Genomic DNA, 14,817 nt, shown 5'->3' with positions numbered 1-14,817 from the left:
GCTGTTTGCAAAAGGACTTGCATTGGCCATCTGCTGCCATAGCCCATTAACTCCAAATTTCACCACGCAGTACTAACAGATATATTCATCACACATCCCACAATGATTTCTGCAGTTATTTCACATGGTGTTGCTTCTCTCTTAGGACTGCCAACTCTGTGCAAACACTGCTGTTTTCAGTTGTTAAGTGAAGGACATTGGCCAGTGTGTTGTCCATGGCGGGGAGGCAAGGGGAGGGGGGGTAATGCCTAAAATTTAGTATTCATGGCACACTATTATTGACATTATGCATCTCAAAATATTGAATTCCCTAACGGTTTCTGAAATGGAATGTGTCATATTTCTAGCTCCAACTACCATTCTGTGTTCAAAATCTGTTAATTCCTGCCATACAGCCATAATCATTTTGCAAACCTTATCACATGAATCACCTGAGTACGAACGACAACTCCACCAATACACTGCCCATTCATACCTCGCGTACTCAAACTACTGCCATCTGTATATGTGCATATTGCTATCCCATGACTTTTGTCACCACAGTGTATGTTAGAACTGAGTCTGTGTACAATCTGTTAACTTTTATATGGGGTACACACTGTGTCTTACTGTATATGTATAAGAGAAAATAAATTAATGTAACCAACAGCAAGTAAGTATGTAGTTATTTTACATTACATATACTACAAGTAAGACAATGGAGATTGCCCAGGTGTATTCTCTGTTGGTTCAACTGCAATTTGTTTCTGCACATTACTTAAATAACTGATTCATATTTCTCTCTCATCCGTATCCTCCACTGCTTAATTTGATAGTCACTCCATGTGTTCAACAAGCATTCCTTGCATTATAGCTTCCCATTAGAACAACAATCATTATCTCTTACAGTCGGCCTCATTTCAACACCTTCCTTGTTGGTTTGTTCTCTCTGCTCCTGGTGCTGCTTTAAACAAATTCATATATTTACTGTATTTTACTTTCAATAAAAAGCAATATAACTTCCTACTACAACAACCATCATTATCTTTTACAGCCTGCCTCATTTCAACACCTCCCTTGTGGGTGTTTTCTTTCAGTTCCAGGTGCTGCTTTTAAAAACTTTGTATATTTTTTGTATTATGTGCTAGTAAAGGAAACACTGTACTCAATGCCACAAAGAAACACAGGGTCACACTTAGCATTAAATGTCAGTGAACGAATACAATATTTGTCCTGTTGGTACTAATATTTAGTTTACATCATTTCAGATCCTTTGATTATGAGAATGAGTTAGGAACATACCTCCGACTGTTTGTAAATGTGGCTCCAGCAATTTTTTCATAAGTGAGAGTGTTTCTGCATGGAAAAGGAAGAAGACTTGGTCCTGGTTCACTCCCTGATGGATATCGGCCTGGAATGTTTGGTGGAGCTGGGGGCACAGGTGGTGGCAGTGGTGGTGGTGGTGCTACAGCTGAGCTTGATAAGCACTCTTTTTCTGCATAAAGGGCACCACTCTGGGGCTGGAATGCACCAATATCTATAGTGGAACCCAATGACCCACTCAGCAAACAATGATTGTTGTTTATACCTGTCTGTAAAAAGAAATCACTTGTCATGAGCTATTTTTTTTAAAAGAGAGAGAGACAGAGAGAGACAAAATTATAGTATATTTACTTAATTTATAACAAAATACACAGCTTTCAATTCAGTCTCATTAAAATCATGCTATTAGTGTTCAATGTTGAAGATGTAATGTTAGTCAGTTGCCCAAAGACAGGAGCATTCTCACTGAGTGAATTATGCTGGTATTTGTCTGACATGATTTAGTGAAACCACTGGGAACCAAACTGAGATGGCCAGATCAGGGTCTCACTCCTAATCCTCATGAAAATAAACTGACTCTCATACTATTTATGTATTTATTTATTTACATTTCTTTTTGCATAGAGTCATTATATGATGATTTTTGCAAACATCATGCTGTTTACAAAAGTATACTGCATATAATATTTGTGTACAAAGGTTTAATACATAACATATTCATTTAAAATGTTAATACATAATATATTCTTAGAATTCTTTCAGTGAATACACATTATTATTTACAAGAAAATATTTTAAGTCTGTTTTAAATTGATCTCCAGTATGTGCTCTTATGGATTCTGGCCATTAGTTGCACCACACTGAGCCATTAAAACATGGACTATGATCTGCTACTTTCAAATTGGTTTTTTGTCTCTTATTTCTTGAGTTATGGTTATGTACATCATAACATTTGGGTGAGTCACCTTGATGGCTTACAAAAAATGTGATATATACAGTGTGATTACAATTACAATTCCAGTTTCAAAACGCTTTAAAAATTAACCACTGCTGAGAACAATGTCAAATTTGAATTTGATATTATCAAAGAAGAGAGAAACATTATGGATACAAAAAAATAACGAAAGTTTTACCACCAGATGGAGCTGGAAATGGCAGAGTATGCTAAATAAAAGATGCAGGGTATACGGCTGTTCTTCAGTTTTTGTCTGAGATTCTCAGCATTACTGTGTCAATGCAAGCTCACATGCTCTGGTAAAGCTCTTTTACAAGAACAGTGATTTTGTGCCAGTAGCTCTGAAGAAGTTCTGGACATTTAAGGGAATGTAAAAAGGCCTTGGTCCAATGTCTGAGATAGGGTCTGGGGAAAATGATTATGAAATTCAAAGAGACATCTTCTTTCGAAGTGCATTGTGGCAGAGGGAGGAAAGCATCTGATGTCAGTAGAAGATGTGACCACAGCATTGCAGCAGAGGTTGAGTAGTAATGTGCCAACATGCAATTCATGGGGAACTGCCTGTACTATGGATGTGTCTATGAGCATGGTGCATAAAATTCTATTAAACATTCTGCATTGCTATCCATACAGAATTACCCATGTTCAGGAGTTGTGTCATGTTAAGCTGCCAGTAAGGCAAAAATTTACTCTAAAATTTCTTGCTTCCATGGAAGTGGAAATGAATATCCATTCTGTGAACAGACAAAGCTCATTTCCATCTGCAAGGACATGTCAAAAATGCAAAATACTGGCAATGGAATATCGGCTCACACATCAACTGGTACCACTTCATTTGGGAAATGTAACTGTGTGGTGTGGGTTGACAGCATAATTCATTGTAGGGCCATATTTTTTTTTCTTTTTTTTGAGATGAGATGAGATTTGTGGGTCCTGTTACCTGTACGCTATGAGAGTCTTTTGCATGTCAAAGTCATTTTAATACCCATGACAGAGCAACAAGTGCAACTTACAGCCATGTGCAATGAACTGGAACATGACTTGTTGATTTCTGCCATAGTGAACACACAGAAGGATCTATTGGAGCTACACTTGATAAATCCTGTACAGGTTGTTAAGTATCTTGAGCTAATGAGGAAGGATTTGAAAGATAATAAATTCCCTATTGAACTAATGGAGGACCAAGGATATCAGTTACTTTGTACAATAGACTCAGATGTATTTTTAGCAGTTACTGCAGTAACTTGTGTGTTGAACGTACCCTTAGTTGACATTAATATGTGTATCCTATATAAGGTTTGGCCCCTACCAGCTGAATTTGATAAGATGAAGCGATTATTCAGTTATATAGCACCAGAAAAGGAATTTCTGATCATAGACAAAGCAAAGTGACAGTTTTGTGCAACTGTCCAGTGACCAACTCCTATGTAAAATGGTCATCATGAGACATCAGATATGTAAACAGATTTCATACTGGTGTCCACATAAGATCACAAATAATATGAGGATTGCATGCTGCAACCAGTAACAGAAATTCCAAAAGATTTCAGTCTTAAATACATAGTGTCAAACAAAAATATCTGCACTCAGATTCGAAACAACAAATGGTTGTATATCACCTAAAAGGCTGAAGGCTTCCAGTCTGACCTTATGATATGCACCAATATAAGTGAAATAGAGACAGCTCCTAAGCTACTATAGAAACAGATCACTGTCTAATAGAAGAACAGAAATGGGAAGTGTCCCAGATCCCCATACTCTTACCATTACAGCATAGAGATAGGCATTCAGATGACCTCAAGGTCACTGGACATAAAACGGAAGACCTACAAAATGAACTAGACCTACATAGGGTGGTTTATAAATGAGTACTCCATGCAGGTTTGATAATATGCAGGTTTGGTAATACTCTGTTTTGTAACTGGGATCATTGTATTTATTATATATGCTGCAAGAGTTGTGGCAAACAGATTTGTGAAGCAGCAGAAAGTTGATGTACTAAGATATGTGTAACTAATACAGCTGTGACTAGAAGCATTCATAAGGACACAGTAAGGTATATACATTCTCCCCAATCTGAAAAATATGGTGAGGAAGAGGAGTTAGTTGAGTATGACATTAGACAGAGTGTTGTGGAAAGAAGAAAGTCAGATGCCACAGCTTCCCAGAAATATAGGAGCTGACACACCCATGTTAGAGATGCTGCTGACAAAAGACAGAATGACAAAAGGTACATATACAATACGTCTTATATGGCATGTAATCATGAACTCTGCAGTTTTATCAATGATTCTATTAATGTAAACTTTGTATTATGTGAAAATGTAACCTACATCCAGAATAATGTGTGTTTGTGTATTATATGGTATGAAAATTGTAACTCTATAGTTATAAGTCTGTCCTTGTATTAATGCTCCCATTCATGTGGGTTGGTTTATGTGAAGAGATTTTATTTTGCTGAAACTACCTTCCAGGTAGAATGATGGACTTGTTTTGGTGAACTTTGTCATATGTAAATATGTTCTGTTTGGAAATAAAGCAAGGGAAAAGTCCACTGGACATGTGACTAGGAAATGAAAATTTCATGACCTTGGAGGGCTGAGCTTACAAAATTTTCCCCAAGGGAAGGGAGGTGTCGCGAATCTAAAAATGTTTGATCAGTTCATTAACACAACTCAGAAACTGAGTCTTGGCCAGAGGCAGTAGGCTGCTTGTTTCAGTGCCAGAAGTGGTGAACCAATATCTGAACTCAATAATGGATGATGGCTCTGCTGCTCTAGTGACATGCAATAGCAGCCTGTTTGACTAGCTCCCCACAGCTTACAGAGTAGCAATGAAGGAATATTCCAGAAGGGCCAAATACAGCTGGCATCATGCACTAACTGCAGGATCAGCCGCACACAGCAAATCATCATCAAACCTTCCAGAAGGGCAGTGTGCAAAAGAAGTCATATAAATAGGGACTTCCAGCCCTACTGGATAGTGCTGTACCAACAACAAGTAGATGATGCCATGTCCACAACACTTATCAGCAGGAACCAGATAAGATATTTCGCTAGCCTTTGCCAATATGGGACACAGAGCAGACTTCATGAATAAAGAGTTAGTCAATTATAGCTGGGAACTTGTAAATAGGGAGAAGTGCCAGGGGTACTTCCATGATATGTATTCACATATGTACTTTGACATTTCCAACCTGTTTCCTCAGTAGCCCTACTGAGTTCAATACTCTGTATCACTCAAACATTGCTTTTCAGCCAGGGTCAGGGAATCAGCAGGTGGCCCACCATCAGTTAACCACATCGAATTCATTGACTGAGGTAAGGTCCCCTCTCATGCTTCTTGCTGTCTTTCTTACTCCCTATCAGGACATAGCAATAGCATACTGTTTTCAGCATTTTATTACACGTAATTTTGCACAGTTGGAAGAGCAAGTACAACATGATTCTTGACAGTCTCTTCGGGTTTGCTGCCGGATCCTAAAATCAACTTGACTCAATATTTCGGCAATCCAGCTGGTCGCCATCTTCAGGAAAATGCTACTTCTGCTGATGAGTCCCGCTGAGAACTGCCGCCAGGCTGCAAATCAACATTCCACATAGGCCACCGTTCAGTACATGGCGCATGCGCTGCCCATCATGGTTTCTGCCCTCCACGACATGGAGGTGGCGCTGCAATGATATATCGCACTCAGGGCTGCACTGAAGAACGTTCAGTTTTGATGTGAGATAATACAGGATTCCATATCTTGCTAAGAAGAAACTCATTGTCTCTGTTGATGAAATTATCCACCAACCTAATTTCAGTCACCTCTTTATAGACACTGTTCCAAAAATGGAAATGTTGGCAACTACCACAGTTTCATCAAATTTCATACTGTGTCCCTCATTTAAGCAGTGTTCTGCTACTGCCAATTTTTCCGGCTGTTGTAGCCTCATATGACAGCAATGTTCCACACACCTGTCATGCACTCTGTGAATCAAACGGCCAATATTCGCACAGTGCATGACAGGTGTGTGGAACATCACCATCATATGAGGCTACAACAGCCAGATAAATCAGCAGTAGCAGAACACTGCTTAAATGAGGGACACAGTATGAAATTTGATGAAACTGTGATAGTTGCCAACATTTCCGGTTTTTGGAACAGTGTCTATAAAGAGGTGACTGAAATTAGGTTGGCGGATAATTTAATCAACAGAGACAATGGGTTTCCTCTTAGCAAGACGTGGAATCCTGTATTATCTCACATCAAAATTGAACGTTCTCCAGTGCGGACCTGTGTGCAATATATCGTTGCCAGCAGTGTTCCACTAATGGCGGCACCACATCCCTGTTGAGGAGGGCACCAACCGTGATGGGCAGCGCATGCGCTGTGTACTGAACGGTGGCCTATATAGGATGTTGATTTGCAGCCTGGCGTCAGTTCTCAGTGGGACTCATCAGCAGAAGCAGCATTTTCCTGAAGATGGCTACCAGTTAGATAGCTGAAATATCGAGTCAAGTTGATTTCAGGATCCGGCAGCAAACCCGAAGAGACTTTCAAGACTTATTACACTGGGAAAGCCTATGTAATCAACATGATTCTTATCTTTCTGCATAAAAAGTTAAGATGGTTTCCCCGTCAATGATTGCTATGCCAGTACAGATCAAGAAATTAACAGTTTCACTGTCTGCATATGAAATACCACAGATATTTCATACACATCTATGGCATGAGTGGCCTGCTATGAACTCCAGTAACTTTCATTTTGTGGTATTGCTTTTCACATACTGGTTACTGATACCTATATTAGATTAGACTAGATGTACTTTTTGTCCCAATCAAACAAAATACACAATAAGTATTTACAACAAAAAACAAATATGCTAATGTACCTTCCACAGATCCCCAGTGAAATTATTGTAATGGATGTACAAAAAATTTGAAAACAGTTTCATTTAAAAGGTAATAATACTACACTGAGAAACCATTTTAAAACACTTATTCACAATGATTGCATTACTGCACTGAATTTCTATAGAAATCAGACTGGACTGGACTGGAAGTCCATTGACAAATTTTCAGAGGTTGTTTACAGATACCTTCTGAGTATTTTGGTATATGGACTCCATATTCTCCAGTGGCCTGGTACAGACTTATTGCATTTTGTTTGGTTTATTGGCCCAATTAGCTTTGTATCTGCATTGCACTGAAAATATCTGCACAACAGCACAAATGTAGATGGTACACGCTGTGGATTTTGTGTGGAAACAAACTTGGTCCATCCACTTCCAACTGGCAGCACTCATGCCCACTGCACTATTTACCCTCAAGGTTGCATTCAGTACTACTCAGTTCTGTAACAAGTTTGTCTTTTGAAGACTTGGTTGATAAGCACTTCCTGTATGGGTTCACTGAAGGCAATGCAAAAGCAGCATAATGATGCTCCTGCAGCGACGCCAACCATACCACATTAACTTTCCATTACTCTGTTTACTCCATGTTTTGTGCTGCACATTTTGGCAATTGTATATTATAGGATTTTTCATTGCCGTGGAGATATTTTTGCCACGAATAAAGGTAACTAGAGAAAAATTAAAAAAAAAACATAATTACATAATTATTTTGAAACAAGCCACAGGAGACCACAGGCTCCTTATACCAAAATTCTCAGAAGGAATCCCTGAACAACCCCAGAAAGTTTGTTGGAGTTCTGGTCCACTGTGCGTGTGTGTGTGTGTGTGTGTGTGTGTGTGTGTGTGTACTTACTACAATTACTACAAGTATCATCCTGGTGCTTACTAGCCAAAAATTCTTTCAATCACAGGTTTTTAATATTTAATATGTGACACATAACTGCATAAATATGTCGTTTTGATGGTATAAGATCTATTTTACTCAATGAATTTTAAAAGCCTTATTGATAATATTTGATAAAATTATTGTATGTGAAAATCTTATTTTTTGAATAAACCTCACCACAAGCTATTTAAGCCACAGGGATATTGATGGGACTACATACAGTTTCATTGCAGTCATGGAGTATGGCTCCTTCTTCCACTAATAGTCATGATTAAGTCAGTCAGTTTGTTAACATCCTTTACTGCAGATTCAGTAATAACTACATTATGTTAAAACATATCTAGCACATTTTCTGTGTAGTAGTGAGAAGGTAATTAAGACCATCAGTCATTATTATGGGAATAAGAATGTTTTACTGACCTGTCCCAAAAAAGTATAAGATCGACACACGAATTCCCTTTCCACGTCACATGCTTGCTCACAGCTTTTGTCACTGAAAGAGGACAGTGATTTATCTGTGTATATGAGCTGTTGTCCTGCTTTGTGGTATGTGTAGGCACAGTGTGTGAGACCTGCAATGTAATCATGATCAAAGAATGACACACTTTTATCATATTTCTTTATTTACAAGCAGTGGCAGCTCGTGATTATACATTCTGAGTTTTCAAAAATTTTTAGTTCCAGATAAATTTGAGAGTGTGAAATTAATAGCCTCTGCTGTATAATAGTTATGTTTATCAACATGTTTATACAACAACAGCCACTGCCAATAATAATAATAATAATGATAATAATGACATGCATAACTTGTCTGAAATAAATAATTGTTTTTGTGGAATTTTGTTGTTTTTTACATAACGAAGTACAGTTTAGATTAAGAACAAAATAATGTTTAAGCTTTCGCTATTTCACATTTTTGTGTAAGAGAGGTTTTCATGCTCTTTTATATTTTTTTGGAGAAATGTACAAGATCTTGAACATGTGTTAGTCCATGAATTAACTTCTGGGACACTAATATGTTGCACCTACACAAAAATTTACACTTATAGTACACTTCTTTATGAAATGTTCACTTGTAGGCATGGTTATTTTATTTCATCACTTTCTGAGGTAACGGATCTGGTCTGGGAGGCCTTAGTTCCTTTGTGACTAACTTTTCCTGATAATTTTCTTTTCTGTTGGCACAAACAGATTCAACAGAGATCACACTGACACTGCAACACAAAAGCCAATTCCAGCACAGTAGACAACCAACACAAAACTGCTATTGTGGAAATGATTAAATTCAGATAATAATGTGGACCAGCATGGTCACTTGACTAGAATACAAATGAGGCACCGAGAACCATAAGCACCAAAAGCACACAATCGTCAGTTCCACATTTAAGTGAGTATCAGACAAACCAGTGAGACAACTTTTCATAAATGTTTATAGATACAGTGCAGGCCTACAGCAGAGATAAAACTGACCCACCACATGATCAACAGATGTCAGAAGCATGAATAAATACCACAATCTCAGTATCGACAACGATATGCTTTACAGTTCTCAGCACCTCAAATGGATTACTGTATAATAAAATTCAAAACTTAATATACTATGTCTCATTCAAAAACCTACAAAATAGGCTTTTCTGGCAGTATAACTATAACACATACTGACATTCAATCAAATTGTACTATATAGTGAGTGAATTGGCATATCTGATGTGTGTGCTACCATCTAGCGGGATTTATGGCAAGTGAAAAGGGATAAAAGTCTGCTGTAGTGTGCTACCACCTTGTAGCATTGTCGTAAACTTGTAGTTAATTGGTAAGGACTATCTGTGCACACCGTGAGCTGTGCGTTCTTTGTCAAATCTGTATGTATTTGGCCTGCAAGGCAATTATGTCATGCCAGTTGCGTATGCGCAAAAGCTCCTCAAAATAAGCACAAATAAAGGTGTGCTCACGACCATGATGTCAAGTTTCACAAAGTCTAGAGTAGCAATGTAGCATAGCATGGCAGATTTAGTGCTGTGTACTTCAGATTATGGCATCTATGTTATGTTTAACAGCATCCAAAGAAAAATAATCCATAATGTGTCAAAAGCTAGTGTGTTCACATGCTCTTGTACCCTTATGCAGTAGCTGCCACTGTTTACATGTATACACCCATGTATGACATTAGCTGAAATGGGGCATTATTCATGGGAGTTTTTTTGATACACGAAAGAGAGAAATCATCAGTCTTATTTAACAAGATTCTTGAGATGTACTTAAAATGCTAAACATATGTCCTGTGCAGGTCACCTACCCAGTGTATGAGGTATTACAAAATTTTATTTCTATTTTATAATTTTTTGGTTAAATTTCAATCTACAATTTGTTGTGACCTACAAGGTCAGTAGGTTCATAGTTTCAGTTAAGGTTGTTCGGGCCAGTGGAACATGTTGACAAACAAGCCACTATGCACCATTATGCGTAGCAAAGATGTAGTGTGGGGGAGAAATCACGTTGGCTTTTGACTGTCCTCTGATTAGATTAGATTAGATTAGATTTACTTTTATTCCAATTGATCCGTAGTGAGGACGTCCTCCAGGATGTAGACTATGTCAGAGAAACAATAATACATGACAAATATTTACAACTAAAAGAAATAAGCTAATGTAGCTTCCACAGGTCCCATGTGGAATGATTTTTTTTTATGAACACTATATGAAAGGATCATTTTACAACACTCATTTACTAAGATCACATTAATGCACTGAATTTAAAATTTAAAAAAAAGTTTTTTTTTTTATTTATAAGGTAAGAAACGTATAATAGAACTATTACAATACTTATTTACAATGAACACATTACTGCACTGAAAAGGTGCAGAAGTTAGACTGTACACACAAAATCAATTGGTTCTACTGAGAAATTCATCAATGGAGTAGAAGGAGTTGGCCACCAATAAATCCTTTAGGCTTTCTCTGAAACTGAATTTCATTGGTTGTTAAGCTTTTCATAGCTGCTGGCAAGTTATTGAAAATGTGTGGTCCTGAATAATGCCTTTGTTTCCTGCCAGAGCTACAAGATTTGAAGACTTTTGCAACATTTCCTGTTACACCATAATATTCTAAGTTACTAAGAAGGATACTGTGATTTATACAGTCAACTTTTTGTACAAGAGTAAGTGACTTTAAATCCTTGTGAAGATTATTCTTATTTCTAGTATTGAGTTCATGAACTGAGCTGTTGGTTTGAAAAAGTGATATATTTTAATGACAAATTTTATTAAGGAATAAATATATTGGGAAGCAGTAGTTAGTATCCTTAGTTCCCTAAACAGGCCTTGCTGGATGTTCTTGAGTTACCACCCCACCACCATATAACTCTTACTGTATGTTTTTGTGACCGCAAAACTTTAGCTTGCCTTGATGAATTACTCCAAAAAATAATCCCATATGACATTATGGAGTGAAAGTAAGCATAGTATGCCAGCTTTTTCATTTTTATATTCCCTATGTCTGAGAGAATTTGCATTGCAAATAGAGATTTGTTTAGACGCTTCAGCCATTCTGTGGTGTGCTCCTCCCAGTTGAATTTATTATCAAGCTGTAACACCAAGAATTTAATGCTGTTCACTTCTTTTATCTGCTAGTCATCATATGTTAGGCATATACTCGTGGGTAACCCCTTACAAGTTCTGAACTGCGTGTAGCATATTTTTTCAATGTTTAGTGACAAAGAATTGGCTAGGAACCAGTGATTGATGCCCACAAATATTTTATTAGCTGATCTTTCTAAGACTACACTTGATTTGCTATTTATTGCAATGTTTGTATCATTGGCAAACAAAACAACCTTGGCATCTGGTAATGTTACTGATGAAAGGTCACTGATATACACAAGGAAAATGTAAGGGCCCTAAGATGGAACCTTGTGGGACCCCACTAGTAATTAGTTACCCGTTGGATGATGCCTGATAGCTTAATATATGTCTCTTTCCTAATAACACCCTTTGTTTCCTGCCAGAGATACAAGATTTGAAGACTTTTGCAACATTTCCTGTTACACCATAATATTCTAAGTTACTAAGAAGGATACTGTGATTTATACAGTCAAATGTCTTCGACAGATCACAAAATACAGTATTTGCCTGCAATTTTTTGTCTAATCAATTCATTACATTTTCACTGTAAGTGTAGATAGCCTTCTCAATACCAGAACCCTTTAGAAATCCGAACTGTGACTTTGACAGTATGTTATTTGTGATAAGATGGTTATAAAGCTGCTTGTACATTACCTTTTCTAAAATTTTTGAGAATTCTGGCAAAAGTGAAATTGGACAGAAATTTGAAGCTATTTCTTTTTCTCCCTTCTTAAACAGTGGCTTAACTTTAGCATATTTCAACCATTCAGGAAATATTCCACTGATAAATGACTGGTTACACAGATAGCTTAATATGTTACTTAACTCAGAATCACATTCTTTAATTAACTTTGTTGATATTTCATCATACCCACTAGATGTTTTGGATTTTAAAGATTTTATGATGCACATTACTTCTGCTATGATAGTTAGTGTCAAATTCGTATTATGGAAGTTACTTGCAATGTGTGGTCTGAGGTACCCCATGGCAGCATCTACAGAACCTGACAACTCCACCTTTTCAGTAACAGTTATAAAATGTTTGTTAAAAAGTCTCATCTGTCACCAATGTTCATATTACAGTCTTTAATATTTTGCAGTATTTCTTATAATGTGCTATAGCATCAACATCAGAACTGTTTTGGATCGACAGATACAGTTTTCTTTTTGTTTTACAAGATACCTCTATTCCTTGAGTAATCCATGGCTTCTTTGTAGACTTTGCTCTAACCTTGGTTAATTTTGGGGGAAACAGTGTTCAAATAAGGTAAGCACTTTATTAGCAAAAGCGTTATATTTTTCATTCATGCCATGAGCACCATAAACATCACTCCAGTGAATGTCTCTGAGGAGTGTCCTACTATAATCAATTTTTGGCTTATTGATTACCATCTTGAGTTCACATTTAACCGATTTTGTATCCTGTTCAGTATTAACATTTAACAGAAGGAACTGCATGTCATGGTCTGAGAGGCCATTGACTATTGGTTTTGTAATATAATTTTGTTCATTGGACTTTTCTATAAAGATATTATCAATGGCTGTTTGTGAGCAATTGGCTAGCCTAGTTGGGAAGTTTATAGTGGTAATTAAGTTGAATGATAGTGTTACTAGCTCAAATATGTTCTTAATGGGAGAGTCTTTAAGGAAATCTACACTGAATTCTCCAGCAAGCACTATTTCGTTGTTTTTGGTCGTTAAATGGGCCAGTACAGCTTCAAGGTGGTTCATGAACAGATTAAAGTTACCTGCAGGTGCTCAATATACACTTAATATTATGAAGGATTTTTTTATGAAATTCTACTTCTGTTGCGCATGCTTCCATATGCTGTTCTAGGCAAAATTTATGAATGTCTATGTTCTTAATTTTTTGACAGTTCCTGATGACTGTGGCAACTCCTCCTTTCTCCATTTCTGCACTACAAAAGCAAGATGCTAACCTAAATCCTGTAACACTTTAAAGTTCTATACCAACAGTCACATGATGTTCAGAGAGGCAGATTATGTCAGTTGGGTTTGAGGACACTAATTCATCTTCGCAGACTGGATTCAGATTGGACATTCTGGCAACAGCTTTCAGCCAGTTATGACATGAACCATCTCCTCTCTCCCTTTATTTTTTGAACTTTGTTCTGGCACTAAAATTAACATCTTTCTATTACCACCTTGACTGGCTGATAACCTCACAGCCAGACCCTGGTGTGTCCATATGTATTACATATTATGTATACATAATTGAAGTTCAATTACTTCTTTTATTATGAAAACCCCTCAGATGGCCACATCCATGACTATCCTGACCAGGAGCTGCTCTGGCCCTATACATTCCCACAGTATATGTTTGTGTGCCATACACACCTCATACATCAGCATTTAAAAAAGGCCTCAATTGTGCAGACTTATTTTATCTAATAACTTTCTTCAAAAATTACATGAATCATTCTGAAACATATCATGAAAGAAAGAAAAAAGTTTATACTAATTTTACATAAATCAATTTCCATTGAGTAAACAACTGTACATCTGCTTTACCTTAATTGCACCTGGCTTCTTTTTGAAAGCTGTAAGGTAACAAATCTTATTTAAAACAGATTTCATTCAATTATGAAGTATATTTCATGAATTCCATCATGATGAGGAACATTATGAAATGAGAATGAACAAAGAAATAGTTTATAATCACAAAAAAGATGTTTTAAACTGTACCTGATTGCTACATTAACAACTGTTATTAATACTGGCATGCTTGTATGATTCATGAAGTATATTATCTATACTTCATGTATGATCAATGGCTACTTAAATAAACAGACAATCTACAAGAAAGCTACTATTTTTTTGGATACATTACAGGTCAACTGAAGTTGCCAATGGCTAACACATCACGCCCATGTATTATTTTTGGGAAACTTACTGTACAACATATTCAAAAGTTAGATATCAGCACCTCCAGATATACTTAATTATTGGACAGAAAATCAACATTATGGAGATTAGCATATTTGTCATCAATTTAGTGCTGGGTATGGTCTTCATATGAACAGTTTGGGCTAAAAACTGATATTCAAAAGCATACACAATATTGTTTCAGAAAAGTAAGGTACATTTTCTTGTAAGAAGATGACACTTAGTTGTCAAGCATCAGCTAAATCTGTG

At 36.8% G+C, this 14,817-nt stretch overlaps 1 protein-coding gene across 1 annotated transcript in view; it reads right to left on the bottom strand.

Moving 5' to 3' along the window:
* LOC126248836 (uncharacterized) overlaps positions 1–14,817 on the bottom strand; it is a 535,548-nt gene that overhangs the window by 188,935 nt on the left and 331,796 nt on the right. Inside the window, exons 16-17 of the mRNA XM_049950252.1 lie at positions 8,463–8,614; positions 1,282–1,571 (exon numbers count right to left, since the gene is read on the bottom strand). Coding sequence (XP_049806209.1) covers positions 1,282–1,571; positions 8,463–8,614 — 442 coding nt within the window. The remainder of the gene's footprint in view (positions 1–1,281; positions 1,572–8,462; positions 8,615–14,817) is intronic.

The sequence above is a fragment of the Schistocerca nitens genome, chromosome 3 (genome assembly GCF_023898315.1).
Source record: "Schistocerca nitens isolate TAMUIC-IGC-003100 chromosome 3, iqSchNite1.1, whole genome shotgun sequence".
In the NCBI taxonomy this organism is placed as follows: domain Eukaryota; kingdom Metazoa; phylum Arthropoda; class Insecta; order Orthoptera; family Acrididae; genus Schistocerca; species Schistocerca nitens.
This window is presented reverse-complemented; position numbering and strand designations above follow the sequence as displayed.